Source organism: Plectropomus leopardus, chromosome 3 (assembly GCF_026936395.1).
Source record: "Plectropomus leopardus strain MGB_pleo_1.0 chromosome 3, ASM2693639v1, whole genome shotgun sequence".
NCBI classification, from domain to species: Eukaryota; Metazoa; Chordata; class Actinopteri; order Perciformes; family Serranidae; genus Plectropomus; species Plectropomus leopardus.
Genome location: NC_142178.1, coordinates 2,560,625 through 2,581,519, shown reverse-complemented (window position 1 = coordinate 2,581,519; position 20,895 = coordinate 2,560,625). Strand labels below are relative to the sequence as shown.

The window sequence follows — 20,895 nt, the reverse complement described above, 5'->3', positions numbered from 1 at the left end:
CTGAGACATGCAGAGCCACCAGTGACAAATAGGGGATTTCCAAGATTTTGGATACCTTGTGACATTGTCAGAGGGAGTATAGGGCACAGTGACCTACCTCGTGTCTCCTCCACGGCCAGTTTGTCACAGATCTGCTTCTCATAGTTGGACAGATGCTCCAGCGCCTCCTTATACAGGCCTGCTTCCCTCAGCACCTGGTTCTGGTACAGCAGGAGCTCGCTGTATTCGTAGTCCACTTTGTCTGGAGACGTCTGGACAAACAAAAGGCTGTGAGTGAAAGCAACATCTTCTACAAGCCACAGTGAAAAACTACTGGAGCTGCTGGGTGCAACCGTTCAGGAAACTGTTCATTGTGTATTTGTGCAGTTGCCTAGTGACACAGGCTTCTTGTATTGAATTGATGTTATAGAGACAGGAAGCTGACTGGTCTTATCAGGAGCACGCCAGAGAGACGGACAGAGTAAATTCTATTGTAGTTGTGACCGATACACAGATGACAGAGTCAACAGCCACATTTAAAACTCTGTTGGGAGGAAAGGCTGAACCATGAACTGGAACTCAGACGCATCAATCAACAAGTCAGATGTGAGGAACCTCGTTAATCATCCGACACTGCTGAGTGTTCCAAGTATCTGCGAAATACTAAAACCTCGATAATCACAACTCTTTGGTGCATCAGTTTCTCAGTTCTGATCATAATCATGTCTCACCTCATGTATGAAGAATGAGAAGGACAAACTTTGCAAGGCCATCATGTGCTCTAACCTGTTGTGTTTTCCTGAACTCCTCAATGATCTTGGCAGCCATCTCATAGTCCTCCAGGAGGTGATAGGCGATGGCATAGCCGATCCACGAGGCCCGCTGCGCTGGACGCAACTGTAACAGCTGGTACCGTGTCTCCTGCAGACAAAAAATACACAAACGCCGGTTTATCATCAGAACCAACAGGGTGAAAAAAAGACTCCTCTTATGTTCTCTCTGACAAATCTCTCATATGTAGCCCAAAGGATTCATAATGTGGTGTGCATTTCTGTTGCAAGGTGGAAACCTCTACAGACGCCTCTTTGTCAGCTCCGCAACATTTATGCTAACCTATGTTATTTCATTTTAACCTCCAGAGACTTTTATCATTATTGTTATTATTACACTGCTTTGAATAAGCATGTTGATGAAACTGGCAAATTGACTGATGGATCGCAGCTGCAAAGATAAAGAAGAAATGAGGTGATGGTTGTGACCAGGCTTGGGCGGTATCACAGTATTACAGTATACTGGGGAATTTAGAAATCCTGAAGGTATGTTTTTCAGTACCGCCATAAAAGAGGTGCTCCTCTTTCCATCAACCCATTAACGTCCTTATACTATATTTAGTACAGGGCTGGCTCTACCCAATATGGTGCCCTAGACGCCCCAACCCTAACTCGCACCTCTGCACCCAATAACGACACAACACATGCTCACACATAATTTAGGAACATGTCACTGTTTATTTATTTGTAATGTTAATATATATTTTTTCTAGACAGAAAACACTAAGTGAGGGCGCCAGTGGGCATAGAAAATTATTATTTTATTATTATTTTCCCACGAGGCCAAGGGGGACTGGCGTCGCCCCTCCAGCAGATGGCGCCCTAGGCGACCGCCTATATCGCCTATGCCAAGAGCCGGCCCTGATTTAGTATGTTAAATAAACACCCTATAAATATTTTTCTGTTAGAGATAGAAACATTACATTTTCTGTGTCAAGACATGTGGCTACACATGTCAAAATCAGAATTTTCAATATCTGAAATTTATCCTGCCTTAATTGATAGACAAAGTTGAAGGATGAAAAAAAACCCGCAAAAATAACTAGCACTAATTTTATATGCTTTATATTATACATACACTAGAACAAAGACACACACACACACACAGAATGAAACCCAAAGTCAGACGCTTACTAACAAACATCTTTGTGTGTGTGTGTGTGTGTGTGTGTGTGTGTGTGTGAGTAACTGAGTGACTGAGTGAGTGATATTAAGTAGAGGTGCAAGTCTAAACAGATATTGTCATTTAAAACCCTATAGAAATTCATTAGAAAATGCCTCTATACTGTGCACAATGTCACATTGGAGCAAGAAAAATCAATGATTATCATTTTTCTTTTTAAATCTGTATTTTAAGAGTCTGGCCAATGTGTGTATGAAAAATTAATAAGATCTGGTACTCCTAACCTTATGTTTTGGGTGTGTTTTCATGGAAAATCAAAAATGAGAAACCCCTTATGACTAAATACTAAAAACAGTATGTTACGAAAAAAGGGCGCTGTAGCCTCATACTTTGACCGATTTGAAAAATTCAAACTTCCAAATTCTTAGGTCAGCTGGTACTTTAAATGTTGTGAAGGAAATTTTGAACTTCCACTAAGAACATAAATGGGTTAAACTCATTGTATGTAGTGCAAAGCACGTGCCATCTGAACTCAGTCTCCAGTCTTTATTGATGGAACAGGCAGCTGAGCTGAAAGACACAGTGACACCTAGTGGTGGAGGGAGAAGTTACAGGACTGTAAACAGCCAGCCGCCAGCAGGCAGAGAGAGACTGCAGGGAATAATGGCATGTTTTTACATTGAACTTAGTGAATTAAAGATTTATTTGGACCAAACTGTAGCTGGTGATTTTTGGCAGAGTGGACTTACTAACTACATTCATAGCAAGAGTAACTAAGAAGGTCTGGTTGCGTTTTATTTGTTTTTGTCGAGTTTGAATGAAGTTTATGATGAGTTCACAGGGCAATTAAGCCTCATCAGTCTTCTGTGACAGAGAGAAAGTTGAATTCAAAAGACGTACAAATGTATTTCTCTACTTAATAAGGAAAATAGATGTGAGAATATTCCTTTTCTTAACATTTTGTGGGTTTCTATTGCGTATTATTAGTCTGAAAAGCTGAAAGTAAGGAGTGCACACACCGTCAGGGTGGGGGGTGGGTTGGGGGTGGGGGTTTAGCGTTGCAAACTTAAACCATTATATAAAAGGTATTTCAAGGAGGTCTAAAGTTATGAAAAATCATATGCCGCCAAAGCCTAGTTGGCAGCAAAAAGTAGAGAAGAGAAATTTTGCTGATTCATGGTATTAAAACCAGGATGGTACTTGAAGGCTCAAGGAGCACTAAAAAAATAAATAAAAAAAAACACATCTCGCACACTCTGACTCAGAGCCCCTCCCTTTGACTCTTTCATCCTTATTTTTAATCCTTTTAAGCAGATCTTTCCACTTTATACCTCTCACTAAATAACCGTCTAAATCCCAGGCTGTGTCCCATGGGAGCTGTTCTACATTATGAAACCTGACTGCTTCCTGATACCTGCCTACTGATTTGCTCCGTCCTCTCCAAATCAGTAAAATACTGCATCCTGGAGCAGGCAGAGCGACAGATGGTAGTGTGTATTAAGAAGGTTTTTTTCCCCCACAAATTATTTAAGTCAGTTTTATTTTTGTATTAAAAATTTAAGTTGCTACATTTCTTTAATCAGCTTCTTGCAGCTTGGTGTGCACTCTAGCCCATGCTGTTCTCCAGATGACCCACGGCCCTGACCTTGATTGGGCCAGGTGACTGAAAATGGGTTTTCTTTATGATAATCCAGAGTGTTTCTCAAAATATTTTTTTAAAGATCGAAAACAGTCCTCACCCTGTAGCCCTCTAGGTCTCTCATCTGGATCTGCAGCAGGGACAGGTCTCGCAGGATCTGCAGGTTGTCCTTGTCCCACTTCAGAGCGTTCCGGTAACACTTGATGGCCTCATCGTACTTCTTATCCGAGCGCTGCAGCAGGCCATATACATGCCAGCCTGGGGCCAACGGTTAAGGAACATAGGGACAATCTCCTCCACCCAATCAGATGTTATCAAGCTGCTATTAAAGAGAAATGCTGTGGTTACTGGTGTCACTTTGGCCCCTTAAGAGGCACATTGCCAATTTTCAACCTGCTTTGTGTCTTAAGTATGTGAATATTGTGTATGTATGAACTTTGGTAAACTTCCATCCATCATACCAGCACCCAGATCTCCCTCCTCATCTCAAATCTGGCTCTAGGGCTGTTGCTCAAACAACAGATTACACTACGCATACTCGTATGCTCGCCACCATGCACACAGTGAGTATAGAAGCGGATCGAGACAGATACCCTCACCCCTCTCAAACTCAGATCACACAGTAAAACTAGGCAGTGCCCATTAAATATAGACCAAATATATGTTACTGTATTGCTTATTTCTCCCCTAGAGAAACATATTTTAGTGCACTGTTTGGCTGAAATATGAGAATCTGTAAAGTGGGAGTGGACCCTGCAGTGCTTCCTGTACAGTGAAACACAGGCTAGAAGAAAAATCAAACATTCCGGCCTTGTTGCTGTCTCGAGGGAATTTTTCTGTCCCTTTAACAGAGTGTTCTCAGTGTTTGTTGCTTTGGTGCAGCCTCGGTTACCTGAATGGACTGTGTTCCAAAGAGTGTTTATTATAGTCGTCTCTACATCTTTTGCTCAGATTAGGCAACATTATTATATGACTCTTATTGGCCGCAAAAGACTTTTGTTTCACGTACGTGGTGAGTGTTACAGACTGCTATCTGACTCTCCACAGCCCGTGGTGAAAAACCAGCGCCATAGAAAATACAAGAGACCGTTACACTGAGCTGAAATGAAACGAGTGCTTGTAACTTCAGTCGATAACATGAATAAACAGACTCGTACTGTGCATTTGTGTGTGTGTGTGTGTGGTGTTTAGCGGCTCAGCCCCGGCTCTTCATCGGCAGAGTGGAAGAGCGAGACAACGGGCAGTTAAGATATGCCGACAGCGGCACTGTGTTACTGTGCATAAAAGCCTTGTGAGTAGAACGTTCCACGTATAAAACTCAAAAGGATGTCACCACAGAAGCCTTATTTCCATGGACCTAGAGATTGTTTTTTGCAGCCAGTCTGCAGTGCCGGAAGATGTTGCGTTCTTAATAAAGAGCGGGCATGGAGGGTGGCAGGGTGGAGTCGGTTCATGACAAAAAAAAGGCTCACTAGAAACCAATCAGCCAAAGCAAAATTTAATTGCAATCGCAGGTTTTGACTATTAGAGGGCATTCACTATACACATTTATAACACAATGTGTAGAACTGTATTTCTTTGCAAATGTCAAGAGTTGGATCTGAATCAATCAAAAACTAGGGCTCGACCCCAATATTGGGCTATTCAGGTTTTCGTTAATTAGGTACGTATTTGAGTTTGATTTTAGGCATTCAGATTGATGATGAACACCATTTCAGTGTTTGTGCCTGTCACACACAAAGTGACAGGAATGATAATTTTGCGGTTTTTAACAGGTTTATTGAAGGATTCAAGCCATTTCTGTGTCTGTGTGCCCGTGTGGAGCTCTGTCCTACAGCACAGAGCCGGCGTATTTCAATATCTTCCATGAGGACACTTAACATTTTAGAGGCACACTTTAATAATTGACAACACTGGACACAGATTACTGTCTTGCATAACTGTTTTTTTTTAACCTTTACGAACTACAAAATGTCATCACCGCTGACAGGCAGTCGGAGACTCACTGGGCTCTCTCACACGTGACACTGAAGCTCCGTGGCGTGCGGTGTGTCTCTCCCTCTCCTGGAATGCTGAAACTCTCCCTCACCTTCCTCATCGATGGAGCACATGGTCTCTCCCTCACTCACCTTAGAGTGAAGGTCTGGTGCGGTCTACCCACCATTGCGCCAGCATAAGCTCTGATTATTCACTTTTGATAAATGGCGAAGCTCCGGAGCACAAAAAATGGTATTTGGGACAGGTCTATCAACACTACTAAATAGCCATATATATTGCTTTTCACCTGAAAAGTGGTTTGAGGGTTTAGTTTTAGTTTTAGAACCCAAAGCATATCTCCTTCGCGAACACACAAGTTCTGCGTGGAGTGACATGATTGAGGATACAGACGTGGCTCCTGAGGTCGTTGCGCAGGCCTCTTCTCACCAGGTCGTAGGCCTCCTCCTTCTTCCCCAGACAGTTCAGGGTCAATCCCTTCATTGCCAGGGTCTCTGCAGAGAGACAACAGGACAGCAGAGGGTAAGAGGGAAGGGACATATTGACCATCGACAGGAAAACTTCTCTGTTTGTACGTCTGCTGCTTACCTCCATGCTCGGCAAACTTGGGGTTGGACAGAATTTGTTTGCAGAACTTTAGCCCATTTCTGTACTGCTTATGCTCGTAACATCGCTGTCAAAGGAAGAGAGAGACCACATTAAGCCAACAAATATTAAAAATATATAAGTATATCTCATAATTTATATTATTATGCAATTTATATTATAATTTTAGAAAATGTTTGAATGCATTTTTCATGTGTTAGCTTTATTTACACATATAGCTGCAACAGAGACAGTAATTTATTGTCTTATTTTAGTGGTCGAGCAAATCAAAGTGCTCAATGCACAAAGAAAACAAAGACTTGATTGACTTTAAAGGTTGTTGTTTTTTTTTGTTTTTTTTAAATTTTTTTTTAAGAAAACATGTTGAAAAGAGGAGGGGAGACAGACTCATGCTCATACCTACAGTCAATTCAGAGTCCCCTAACCTAACCTGCATGTCTTTGGGCAGTGGGAGGAAGCTGAGAGCCCAGAGAAAAACAACACTGACACTGGGAGAACATGCTAACTGCACAGATCACACGCAAGCCTACCCACTTTCTTCTCTGGCTCTCTGAAGCTTAGCGCATCATCATTTCCTTGGAAGGGTGGCAGGAAGGCACGGAGGTCCCCAAATACCATTTAAAAAACTCGTGCATAGTTATTGCTAGTGTGCCATTAGGTAAGCTACGGCCTGCAGATGGTGGCACGCGTGCCCAAAACTGCCGACCCCTGATCTAAGCATGGTTAGATGGCGGGAAGTTAACCACACTTGGTGTACACTAGGGATGCAACTAATGATTATTTTGATAAACAATTAATCGGTCAGTTATTTTTCGATAAATTAGATTAATCGTATTTTTAAAAAAGTAAAAATAGAAATACTAATAAAACAAGCATTTTTTTCTCCCATTGCAAATTATCATTGACAACAGTGCAACAAGTGCAGTACATAAACAGGTGTTTGCTTAAACATCCCTGAGCTGTCAAAATCATTTTAAATTAGAAATAATAAATAACTACAAAATCAAACATGAAACAATTCAAAAACTAAATGTTGACAGCTTTTACAACATACCATTACATTTCTTTTAAAATTGAACATACGATTTTTGTTAAGGCCCGTTTCACAGTGTGCATCAGGAGCATGTGAGCAGCGCCGATTGCGCTGTTTTTATTTCGGCACCAATGTTATCAAGCATGCACACTGCTCGCCTGAGCAGCGCTTGTCAGGAGCGTCTCTGCTGTGGGTCAGCTGCAGCACATCTAGAGAAATGGTGGCTCGCTGATTTTTTTACGCGTGATGCGTGCGTTTGTCAGCAGTTTAAAAGTCTCTGTCACAGAGATGAGGAAATACAAAGACCTCTGTTTTACTCAACGTCCCTGCTTCCCTTTCAGAACAAAAGCCCTCTGACAGCCTCTCTGTGGACAGAATCCCATCAGTTGCTGATTCAAAGCATTTTATGTTGAAACATTTACAAGACCTCATTGTCGGCTGTGCAGGAGCTTGCACGACTTGATAAATGAGTGGGCTGTGACGCAGCAGCAACGTTGCAACAACGCTACATGTGTGAACACCACATGCATAAAACACGCTGCAGTTCGGCAAGGCCTAAATCTCGCACTTCTGACGTGCGCTGTGTGAAATGAACTGCTTTCATTTTAGATACTGCGTCACAACCGTTGTGCTCGCTTGCCATGCCGTGTCACTTTTGCATATTTTGCAGCTAATACACTTCCTTATTTTGCATAAAGTGAAGTGCTCCCAAAATTCGGAAGTTTTTTGTATGAAACGCCCTCTCTGCCTCCGCCATGTCTCTTCAAAACACCGGCTTCTCTGGTCTGCATGTGACATAAACAGTCCCGCGACACAGCGAATGACGTATAATCGCGCGACACAAATGAAACGATAATTTAATTCTTTGCCAACATATTTAATAATTGATTACAATTGATTTTATCGATTCGTTGTTGCAGCCCTAGTTTACGCATACTATCGTCAGTGCAATGAAAGAAAGCTGATTGAAAATCTGCAAAGTATCTCTTCAAATGTTGTAACAGACTCTTTACTACGACACACAGTATTACACCACCTTAAATGAATTACCAGCTTTTGCCCTAAAGTTATATTTAGTACGCAGTTGCATAATCAACAGTAGACTACCCCTCTTTTTAAGCTGTTTACTGAGTGTGAGTGTGTGTGTGTGTGTGTGTGTGTGTGTGTGTGTGTGTGTGAGCGAGTGAGAGGGATAGAAAAGCTGGCAGATGGCATTTCGTTGTCCCACCATCGACTTCATTAATGGTGAGAAAAGATGATGTCAACAGCACATATGGGTGCCAAAGTTGGTTATGAAATCAGAAAGCACTAATTCACAGCTGAACTAAATAGAGGAGCTTGCCTTGGACCAGACCTGAATCAGCCCACTGGTTGACTGATTCGTCTGACATCATGGCATGAAACAGTGCTTTCTTGGTTGACAATCCTTCGATCCTTCGGCTAACACTTCGCCAATTAGCACCACCAGCAGAATGATATTGTTGCCAAAAATTCCCAAGCCAGGGCTCTAAATATTACCAACATTACCAAGACCCTGCCCACCCTCTAGTAGGTCAGTTTTTTTTCATCTTTCTCCACTTTTAGCAGAGAAAAATAAAAAGACAAGGAAAGAAAGAATAAGAGGAACAAAAACAATAGGGCCCCAGCAGTAAAAAATACAGAGGTGGAAACATATCCGCCCATCTCTCAGTGACAGACTGGGATAACCAATCACATTCCATTTGGCCAATTTAGGGGTTGCAAGATTATCCGCCTGACAGATTATTGGGGCCGATATTTGGCATTGCAGAATATCTGTATCTGCGTTTTATTTTAATGACCGCCAATAAAATTAATTAATCAAAAAAGTGCAAAGAAAGTGTCACCATGGGGGGAGCTTTTACTTTTTAAAACCTCAGGAAGTTTTTTTTATTTATTTATTTTCAGTTGACTTCATAAAAAAAAGTTGCAGGAAACTTGCTGCATATGATGTTGAAAGGTTGCGTTTTGACTGAATATTTGCTGACAGCATTTAAACGAAGTTTTGTGTTAGAGTTTGTTATATTCCAAATATTAAATATTAACAGAAATATTTTCATTTTTATTGTTAATGCATATGGATTCCAAATATCTGTTGTCGATCTCATCAACTACTAATAATCAGTATTGGCCCCTGAAAAACCTGTGGTACAATTGCATTCTGTAATAACATGACTGATATTTGGGGTACAACTTTATTATTTTGCCTCTAGGAAATGAACTGAATTCAGGTGAAGAAGACCTTTAGTCTAAGTTTCATTTTGATGCAAGGATTTGTCTATTAGCAGGAATACAGCCCAACCTAAAGTTAGAGCAGTGCTCTGTAGTTTAATTTTGGGTATAAGTTTTGGTACCATTTTTTATATACTTTCTGTCTAGTAGATGCACTACGAATATGGTCTCATTTTGACACACATTAGCAGGAATGTAGCACAGGGTCCCCATACATTTTGATGGAGAAAAAAAATTAAAAACATTTCCATGACTATTCAAGGACCTGTAATGTTTTTTTTTTTCTTACCCTGTCTGGCTGTAATTTTAATATCTGCTTACATGCATTTATGGAGGAGGAACTACATGCTGCGAGAAAACTAACCAACATGCGTGACGGTGAACAAATGTTAAATTTGCCATTATGTTACATTACGTAGACGGTTATCCACTGGAGAATGCTGTAACTGTTATATTGCAAACAACAAAAATACATGACTTTTCCAAAACTTTCCATTAGTTTAACTAATTCCATGACTTTTCCAGGCCTGGAAAATGTTACTGTGATAGTTCATGACTTTTCCAGGTTTTCCATGACTGTGGGAACCCTCGTAGCACAACATGGAAGTGAAAGCAGTAAACTCTCATTATTTTAATGTGAAAGTACAATACAATCACTTTTTTAATCTATCAACAAATACTTGTGATAAAAAATCATAATCATAATATTGATCAAAATAATTGTTATTATCACTTCAGCCCTAAATGTGCAGCCTGGGACTGTGGGATAAGTTGGCTAATATATCAAAATAATTTTACTTTAAATTTGGATTTTGCATTCAACACGATACCTTATCTCAATTAAATGTAGTACACAATATTTATATGACACAAAGAGGCATTTTTGCCTGTAAAAAATATAATTGGCCAGTGGATTTTTTTTTTTTTTTAAATTTCAGACACTGCTATTAACACATGTTGTCACAGGAAACAAGCTACAATGCTGCATGTCAGCAATGTCTACAACAAGTATCAGTCCCAAAAAGTCACATGTATTATGTAAGCATACAGATTCTCGGACACAGCCATACTACAGTACCTTTTAAATAAATGTAGCAACATTAACACCATCACTCCAATTGTGCTTATGCAGCATGTTCTCTACCACACCCAAAATAACTCGGCCTCCCAAGTTATAGAGAGAGTACATCAGAGCAGCGGCTCTACACTGCAGGGCTCGCTGCAAGCAGTGCAAACGTCAGATTCAGGGAAAACATTTTCCAAAGCACTGATGCCACATCTGCATTGTGTTAGGAGGCAGGTAGTGAAGAAGAAGAGTCTTGAGTTACAACTCACAAGCATTCACATTAGTTAAGAGCAACTGAAGATCATGATGGTGCAAAATTGTATCACAGCCTCTCATTCGGTCCTGGCATCTCAACCTATTTTATTACCTTAAGAGAGTAGGTACATTGAAATGTACATGGATTCTGCTAAATTAGGACATTCATGATCACAAGGCTTTCAGACTCATGTTTATTATGCAGCATCTAGTCAGAAATATGAAAGCCAGCAGGAATAGTTGAGTACTTGTAATCACACTAAGCAATAGCTGTATGACTAAGATTAATAGTCCAGGGATCGTTACTTTATGCACCAAATACTACCCACAATTCACCTTGACAGTTGTGGATAACTCATTTCAACAGGTAGACTCAGTTCCACTCTCCCGAACCTGTCCTGCAACATGCTGAGCACTGAGCAAAGAATGTGAGGGGCTCCCTTTGGGTGTGGGCGTGTTGCTACAGGTATCAGCGCAAAGAAATTAAATATGTGAAAGTCCGGTTTAAAGAATTAGAATCATTAGTCAGGATCAACATTTGTCAGTGCACTGTGTGGCACCATGGGACCTTTTTAAGATTTCCTATCAATCCTGTTAGATTTGTTTTTTTTTTTTTTACTCTATCCCCCTCTGCTTACAATACAGTTCAATCATTTGTTGCTGCACTTTAGGGAGAAATTAGAGGAGTGCTTGAATGCAGTTCATCATAGGGATACAACAATATATCCACTGCACATTGGTATCACCCCCGATATTCGCCTTGTTGACTGCCATCAGCCTGTCGGCAAATAATGTGACATTCACTGGTGGCAGCATCAGATGTTTTTCTGTTGTGTCACACCAATTTTGTGCAGACTAAAACCACAGGGCTCCATACTAACAGTTTGTGGTCTTCCCAGGAAGAACAGAAAATGTGTTTGGGACAAAATGATCTTCCCGGGGTGTCTATGGGGCCGTTTACATGGCAACAGTTCTCGCACGAAACGTTAAACTTTTGTTGCAGTATGGCCTTTTGCTCACCTGAAAAAACAAACTTTTGAAACCGTGTTCCAGAGTGTATTTTTTTTTTCTTCTGCCACTGTGAAAACTGACAATGCACATATCCTGTGAGAACGGTGGCGTTACGGTTGCACTTCATCCATTACATTTTGGACAAACAGCCATGCGTAAGCAGAACGTCAACAATAACAACAACTGCTGAGCTGTGTTTGTGCTGCTGACTTTACTGAGGTTAATAACGCTGTCGGTTCTCGTGCGTGCTTTTGCTATCGTCTTCTTGTTTGTTTATACTTCACGCTCTGTAGAAGAAGGCCTTTACTTGCAGGAGCATGGTGTTCTTCTATGGTATTTTTTTAAAAAGTAAATAAAAGACTTTTCCATTTTTGTAGGGCCGTGCTCATCTAAAGGTAGTCACAGTAAATTCACATCATGACCGCATCAGACAGGCACCCTGTTGTCCTCTCATTATACTACATTGTGAACAACAAATCTGTAGTGAAATCAGCAGAAGGACAGTTAGTTAATGTTAGCTGTTAGCATGGCCAGAACTAACAGTTTATGAAGGTTGCATTGAGTTAGATTATAATGTTTTAACTCTTTATTGAGTAAAAGGGTGAATCCAGCAGTGGTAAATTATGACAGTACCATGGGTTCAAATGCAGTCTTGTAAAAAGCAGTGTCTGGTAAACAACTGAATGAATATAGCAGTTTGAAGTAGAAATTTGATGTTTTGGTTTTTTTTTTAATGCTTTTCATGTGAAAGAAGGCTATATCTGAGGTTGTTCATATATTTATGAAGGAGAATTTGTGCTTATTCAAAGATAGTGTGATGAAGGGCTAATTGACTTCAGAACAGTTCAGTTATTTTTTAGGGAAAATTTCTTTGTTCCTCTAGCACAAAAGGGGTAATAGTAATAACATAAAATGTCGGTGCATCCATAGTTCAATGCCCTGCAGCTTCAGATCCATTCCGAGAGTTTTCATTTAAGGGCAAGACTCCAATGAGACGCTGATAAAAAGTATTTAACTATTTTAATGAGATTGAAGATGCAGGTCTAACTTTAGGTTAAGCTAGAGTAAAGAAATGCATCTCCCCCCAATAGAACGGAAGCTCATTAAAACTCCACTGCCATACAGAATTTGGAGACTGGCCAACTCCAACTAATAATGCATTTGGCATGGGCACTGAGTCTGGGAAATCAAAAATTAATAGGGGTGTGGTCAAGTTCAACTCACTTTATTATGGTGTGTAGTGTTGACTTATGATGTTTTACTTAATAACAATAAAATAAACTCTAATAAGTGCCTTCTATAGACCGTTCACTGGAATTGCAGTGCTGGGCAACAGCTTGCGAGTTTGAGTTTCCTAGGACAGTGAAGGAATGACCCGCACTCCTCTACCTGGTACCTGGTTGAGTTGGTTAGGTTTAGTTGAGAGGAGTGAGACTGATTAAGGCTCATGTCTTTTATAAGCTGATGCCTGACGTTATGCTTTGCCCCGGGTCCCTTTACCAGAAACCCTATGGGAAATAAAATCTGTGGCAAACAAACTTACTCACTAACATGTTTTGTTCAGCAAGATCATCTTCACAAATGAACACTACTTTTAAGATTTTTAAGCCTAGATGCCATTGACACTAAGAAGAAAGCTAACAATAGGTTATTAACAAAGTACACTATGGTCACATGACCCAACATCACCATGACAACGAGGCTGTTAAGCCGTGTTTGATTTGGCTTGGTGTGATGACATTATGCAGTTGATTTAGCCACTTGTTAGCAACAGCCCTTTTTAAGATATATAAAAGCTTCAAAATTCACAGCAGAGTATTTACTGGTGTGTTTTATGTCATGGAACAAAACATGACCTTATTTCAAAACCACAGACCTTATTTCAGACTTCTAACCAAAAACACATTCAAAAAACCTATTAACTTTGACCTTAAATCCTAGGAAACAAAAATCTGTCAACAGCTTGGGTCCATGTGTACTTCCTGTCAGCTGGTGTCATTCACATGCAAACTATTCAAACTGGGAATACAAAGCCACCCATTAAAACGGTTTATGTTGTCAAGGTTGAAACGCTCTGTACTCATCTACTCATCTTAGATGCTCATGCAGAAATTAAAACAATAAGAAGACTGTGAAACCAATTGAACTGTTCTTTAAAAAAAAGTAGCAGTGCCAGACACCAATTAGAACAGCTTTTCTGTTAAATGTTTTCTGAATTGCTGTCTGGCGCATACACACAAACACATGATTATTAATCTCAGCTAGGGGTCAACCGTTTTTTTCCAGGGCGGATAGAGATTATTAGTAGTTAAGAAGACCTATAACTGTTGTTTAGAACTGATGTGCATTAACAACAAACATGAAAATCTTACCGCTGATATTCAGAAGTTGGAATACAACAAACTCCAACACAGAACTTTGTATAAATGCCTTTAGAAAATAGTTTATTCAAGTCTGAAATGTTCAACATGTTATACAGCAAGTTCCCTGCAACTTTTTTTATAAAGTCAAGTGAAAATTTAAATAAAAACATCTCCCTGAGGTTTTTCAAAGTAAAAGTTCCTTCCATGCTGACACTTTGCACTTTTTAATCAATAATTTTATCGGCAATCATAAAAATAAAATGCTCTTAAGGCTAATTGGCCAAATGCCAAATATCAGTACCAATAATCTGCCAGTCTGATAATCTATCGACCCCTAATCTCAGCTGTTATTTCTGGAGTTATTTAACTTTTTAAATATGATCTATGACACATTTCTGCACAAATTCTACACTGTGTTCCACAGGAACTTTACCATGACATAAAATTTGTTTGTTAATTTTAATGAGATGAGAAAAACATGATTGTTATTCCATCACGCTAAAAACTTGCAGCCCAACAGTTCAAAGAAAAGCAAATAGCCCCTCTAAAGTATGCAGCAGATACAGGCTCCAACTTGTCAAGATCAGGTGCAGGTCACAGGTGTGTTTTTCCGGCCAGCAGTAACAGAGGGAATGAATGCCCTCTGCCAAATGTGCTGATAAACAGCCACCAACTCCCAGCAGAGCCCCTGCCTTTCAACACAATGAAGGTTATCTGAACAGGTCAGTGACGTTAAACTAGTCACCGCCACCGTTCTCCACACACTTCCAACCAATGAGCATGGCAGAGGAAGAGAGAGACCGGTTTAACCTGCAGTAAACTACACTGAGGTCCCACACAGCTCACTTAACACCACATCCTACTGCAACTAGAACCACATTTCATCCACATATAACCAACTATTAACGTTTCCCACAGAAAACTTGGTGCAGATGGCAAATAAACAGCAGGGCGACACAGGAGTCAAACATGGACGAGAAGGATGGATGGATGGGTGGATAGATGGATGGATGGGTGGGTAGCTAGCTGCCAGAGCAGAGCAGGCCTGAAGCAGCTACAGATTTGCTGATACACTCAAACCGGTCCCTCACGTATTCCTCTTGTTTTCACACATACACCCCCATTTCAACCTAATCTAACCTGAACCGGTAATGGTCATACGTGCAGACCGAGGTCCCACACAGACGGATTAAGACTGACAATCACCTAAAGTCGGCTAAACCAACATATCACATGCTGGTTAACTAGCGGTAACGTTAGCTGTAAGGCTAACCTCAAATGGCCTGTCAGTGGGCTGAGCTCGTATAGCTGGTTAGCACGGTATGACAGAACCCAAACGTAACATTTTGTTTTGGTAAACACCCCCGCTATGTATGATAATAATAGTTTGAATGGTAGTTTGAGAAGAAGTTGACAACACGAGTGACCGTTACACTGGCTAGCTAATTAGCCATCGTGGGAGCTAGCGTTACGTTACTGGTTGTTGTGTGTGATAAACGGTGAGGCCTGTTGCAATAGTCTGGCTTTTTAATCCGGTACATGCATACTTCTAGTTGTGATTCATTTTAATAATTAAAAAAGACCACCAGAATCACAACAAAGTCAACCATTTTGGCGTTGCGGTGACAGCGCATGTCAGGGCCGGGCTAGCTAGCCCATTCAATGATGCCATTTTGCTAAAACGCTGAAGCTAACGCTAGCAGCCGGAGAGCTGCACTGGCACACAGAGTACCGCGGAGTAATCCTCAAACTCGTCAGCTGTCTGTGAACGAAACCTACAGCTGTGCAACACTTCAACAACAAACTCACCAAAATCCTCTTGAAGAGAGCGTTCTCTTTCGGCGGTAAAGTAACTGTCGGCATTGTTGCGGTTGAGATCAGTTTCCCCCTCGACCTCCGCACATGTAGCTAAAGTTAGCCCGGGTAGTCCAGACGAGTAGAGCTGAGTGCAGGCTCGGGCTCCACTGCTCCAGCCGCTCCGCTCGATTGCTCTTCTCTCCTCACACTTCCTGCTCATGTGGTGACGGAAGCTCCGACACCTTTCAAAATGGCGGCTGCTGCTGCTGCTGCTGATAATAATAATAATAATAATAATAATAATAATAATAATAATAATAATAATAATAATAATAATAATAATAATAATAACAACACAACTTATTTGTGTTGCCCCTTACATACAATCAATTCATCTCAAAGTGCTTTACAATAAGGAAACAGAAAAACCCAGGAATGAGTCCTGAAGCTCCGGTTCTTTTTTCTTTTCTTTTTTCAAAGTTTTTATTAACACCAAAGAGGTAAAACACTTATAATCATATTCATACAATATGCCTACAAAAGAACTACAAAAATACCAATAGTCTATGCATTTTGTTGCTCCTCACATGTTCAATTGAGGCGCAGTACTGTTGAAGTTCAATGGTAAAATAATGAAAACAGGGTTTGGAGGCAGTTCATTTTGATTTGTGGATGTGAAACTTTCTAAGAATTATGAGGAGTTGAATTATATAATTAACATTAACAGAAAACCCATTGAAATCAACATATAACATAGCCTCAAATACCCTAATTCTTACATTAGTGTATCTACCAGTTTTTCTGTTTATATTGTCTGTCATATCTGTCCAAAATGAGTCTGAATGTTCACAGTGAAAAAAGAAATGCATTATAGTTTCCTTCCTCGAACTGCAAAAATCACAGGAATACTCCAAATTAAGTTTCAATCTCACCAAGACTTCTTCAAGATGATTGATTCTGTGCAAAATTTTGAAGGATATTTCTTTCACTTTGTTAATAATAATTTTGCTGCACGAGGTGTAACACAGTTAAAAGCACTTCAATGTGCCGTTTACTGCATGGTTTATTCTGAATATTAATATCACCAATAAAAATGTGCTCATCTCTAATGACAGATTACAGAGTTTGATTGTCTTGTGAGATAAAACTGATTTTTTAAAAATAAAATTTCCTTATTGTTCCAGATAAGGTATTTATGAGGACTTAAATTGTGTGTCCAGGCCAAAAGGGCTTGCCTGTGAAAGTGAGTCAGTTTAACTGGGACTGTATCAACAGCAGAATTACATTTTTACAAAAAAAAAAAAAAAATGATGATGCCACCAGTGTCATTAAATAAATATACAGGGTAAAACAGATCCGAGTTCTTTAAAAATTCTATGATCCACTTAATCTTTAAAGTTTTATTCAAAAAAGTGAAATCCAAGACCTCAAGTCCACCTTCTTCTCTCCTCATCTTAGGCTTGCTTCTTAATCTTAACCAACTTCTTAAAAACATTTGTCATTGAGTAACAGAGAGACATAAACTGATCTAGAAATCCCTTCTGCTTACTCAAAGTCAACACATACAACATATAGTGCAGAGGAGATGTTCACAATGAATTCACATACTTATATTTTTAGTCTTTTCATGTCCATCTTCCACACTACTATTTAATGATAATACCATTTCCCACAAAACATTCACTAACTCAACGTTTAACTCCCACCTTGCCGTTTACAGTCTTAAGACAAAGAGCACAAAAAATATGCAAGTATGACAAAACAGTAATAATAATGATAATACAATATGAACCAAAGTTAAAAACAAAACAGAGAGAGAAACAATAAAAATTTAAAAATGAAAAGCAAGGCTGCTGTCAAGAGCAGAATCCTTAGTAAATATAACATTTTTTTTTATCTGCCTTGTTGAATCTAACATGATGTCAATACCTAATAACCTTTTGATTTCACTTTTAATATTTTGTTAGCAGTCCTGTATTTTGGGGTATTCCCAGAATATGTGTGTCCTACCAGACCACAGCCCCTCCACCATGTCTCAGATGCATTATAGTATTTTGAAGTACTTACTGTAGTTTTACAGTACCTCATTTTCACCTTACATTTTCATTCTCTCCATACAGGACAATTGGTTAAATTCTGTCCAGCTTTAAATGTTTCCTTCCATTCGTCATCTGTAATTTCTTCATTTCCATTTTTCTTTGACATCCCAATTGTCAATAGATTCATGTTGTATTGTGTCAGAGCACTGATACCTGTCTGTTCTATGGTAATATATCTGAAATAAGGTCTGTGGATAACACTAACTGAGGACTTTGAAAATGTTCTATTTATCTTTGAATCTCTTAAAAAGGCAGTTGCAAACAAGTGGCTAAATAAGAACGTCTTCATGTCAAGATGCGCCCAACATGACTTTGCAGCCTTGTTGTGGTGGCAAAATGAAATAATGCGACTGTAGTGTAGTTCGTTTTTCAGCACATTAGCTTTTTTACTTCTGGCAGTGGCATTTGGGCCTCAGAAATCCTAAAAGTGATGTTCAACTGTACAAATTATCTTATTGAACAAAAAATTTGTAAGTATAATAAAAGTTTGTTTGCCACAATGTCTACAGTAGTCCAAAATCCAATGGAAAAATCCTAAAGACTTTTTGTGGAGGGAAGAGAAACACGTCATCCCTGCAGCATGAAATGCACTGAGTGCTCTCTAATCCACTATCTGCATTATTGTATGAATGCTGATTCAGTATTTAAACTATTGTTATCCAAATCATCTATGTGATATTCTACAATGTCTTTATTGGAATAAAACATAAACAGATCTTCCAGCACATAATAAAGTTTATAGGTACTGGAACCATTCACAGCCTATGTTACTCTATGATTTATTTATTGTGTGAATGCCGATTGAGCATTCACACTACTGTCATCCTAATTTTTGTTCATCTTTATGAACGAATGAATGATCTAAACCATTATTACAACATTCTACTATATTTGAACTCTTGAGTATTTCAGCTAGGCCACAGATCAAATATTATTCAGAAATCAAACAATATTCAGCTCTGTAATGACATGTGTGCTTGTCTTGTGTTAAACTTTTTTTTTCTTCTAGCCTATGTAAACTTGTTCAGCTTTTTAAAAAATGTAAGCCTATAAAGAAAATCTTCAGATCCACTTAAACCTACTCCACTCTGAAATGCCACCACTATACGGAGCCTTCATTTAAACTTTATACAAATCACATGATTTTGAACTATGAAACTTCTGTTCAGTTTTGTTATCTTTTCCTGTTTTCGTCAAATGGCAGTTTACATTTTGTGCTGTTTTTTAGACATGTTCTGAGTTTAAAATGGGTGTCTATTGTGCCACTTAGAATGGGTGAAATCACTGATGACATCACTTACTCTTGACCCTTCTACCTCTCAACTTTTGAGAAGAAGACCCGACTTGGACCGAGAGCTGTTCCTCTACCAAGCCTTCTTCTGGCTAATGTCCGGTCACAGGAGAATAAAGTGGATGAGATGCAGCTGAGGCTCCCTCAACAACAGGAAATCAGAGACTGCTCTGCACACATCATCACAGAGACATTGTTAAACCCCTAACATCCCGGATCAAGCTATTACACTGGATGGGCGGACCTTGTTCAGAGTCAACAGGACACAAGACTCTGATACAAATTCACAAAATGCACTGCAGGAATTGTATGATGCCACCAGTAGCAACATGCCCGAGCATCCAGATGGAATTATCATAGTAGCTGCTTATTTTAATCAACTCATCCTTCAACTCTAAAGATGTAGCAGGATCAAGGACACATGAAATTTCATTTTTTAATCGTTGTTTAAAAAATGAATAAAATATCTACTTTGTAACCTGTACCTTGCACACACACACACACACACACACACACACACAATTACAATTGAAGACAGTGAATGAAATTAACAACTGTAATAACAAAATAGAATAATACATATATGCACATTGCATATATACACATACATACATACAAACATATTGTATATGTCTCAAAATGTCTCATTTATTAGACCTATAAATGCATGTTTTGCATGTGTTTGTATGTGAGTGTGTGCTACTGTGCTTTTTTGTGAGAAATAATTCTGTGATTTAGGACTGACAGGGATATACTAATCTGTGTGTGTGTGTGTGTGTGTGTGTGTGTGTGCGCGCTCGTCTTGTCACAGCCATATTTGTAGTACAAGTATTACTGCGATGCCAAATATCGCCACAGGGCGGTGCCTTGTGTTTGTTTTGCTGTGATTGACTAGAGGTGAGAGTTGAACACAGGCCACACAGCTCTGACATCCGCCTGAGAGGACTCTCAACAGTCATGAGTTTAGTGCAGGTTATGTGTCTGTTCTAAAGCTTGTGCCGTGCTTTGGAGACCTGTTATGTATGGTGGATGTTAAGTAATGCAGAAGAAAAAAACTGTGTGGAAATCTCTATTTCATGATCTGTCAACTCTCTGAGCTAACTTTCTATCCTGTAGCTCCAGCTACATCATATGCTCCTGCTACATATTATGTATGATTTTTATGCTTTTTTTGGATCACATAACATAATATGACTTTTCATGCTCTTTTGCGCCACATAATATACAGTTAATTTTTTTATGCTATTTTGAATGATATACTATACTATCTTGTTTTTTATGCTTTTGTAGGACTTATATTTTTTTTATACTATTTTGGACAACCTACGTTTCTTTGACTTTTTTATGCTATTTTTGATGACATATTGTGCTATGACTTTTCCATGCTATTTTGTACAATATACCATATTATGACTTTTTTATGCTAATTTGGAAGATGTACTCTGACTTTTTAACACTGTGACATTTTTATGCTACTTTGCATGACATGTTACACGACTTTGTTATGCTGTATTGGAAGACATACTATACTGTTGCACAACGTTATTCACTAGGATAA

The 20,895-nt window shown here is 39.3% G+C and overlaps 1 protein-coding gene across 1 annotated transcript in view; it reads right to left on the bottom strand.

The window, feature by feature from the left end:
* The window catches only part of naa15b (N-alpha-acetyltransferase 15, NatA auxiliary subunit b), a 29,713-nt gene extending 13,541 nt beyond the window's left edge, over positions 1 to 16,172 (bottom strand). Inside the window, exons 1-6 of the mRNA XM_042485151.2 lie at positions 15,960 to 16,172; positions 6,155 to 6,239; positions 5,956 to 6,060; positions 3,672 to 3,829; positions 766 to 900; positions 98 to 251 (exon numbers count right to left, since the gene is read on the bottom strand). Coding sequence (XP_042341085.1) covers positions 98 to 251; positions 766 to 900; positions 3,672 to 3,829; positions 5,956 to 6,060; positions 6,155 to 6,239; positions 15,960 to 16,013 — 691 coding nt within the window. The 5' untranslated portion in view covers positions 16,014 to 16,172. The remainder of the gene's footprint in view (positions 1 to 97; positions 252 to 765; positions 901 to 3,671; positions 3,830 to 5,955; positions 6,061 to 6,154; positions 6,240 to 15,959) is intronic.
* Positions 16,173 to 20,895: the final 4,723 nt, after the last annotated feature.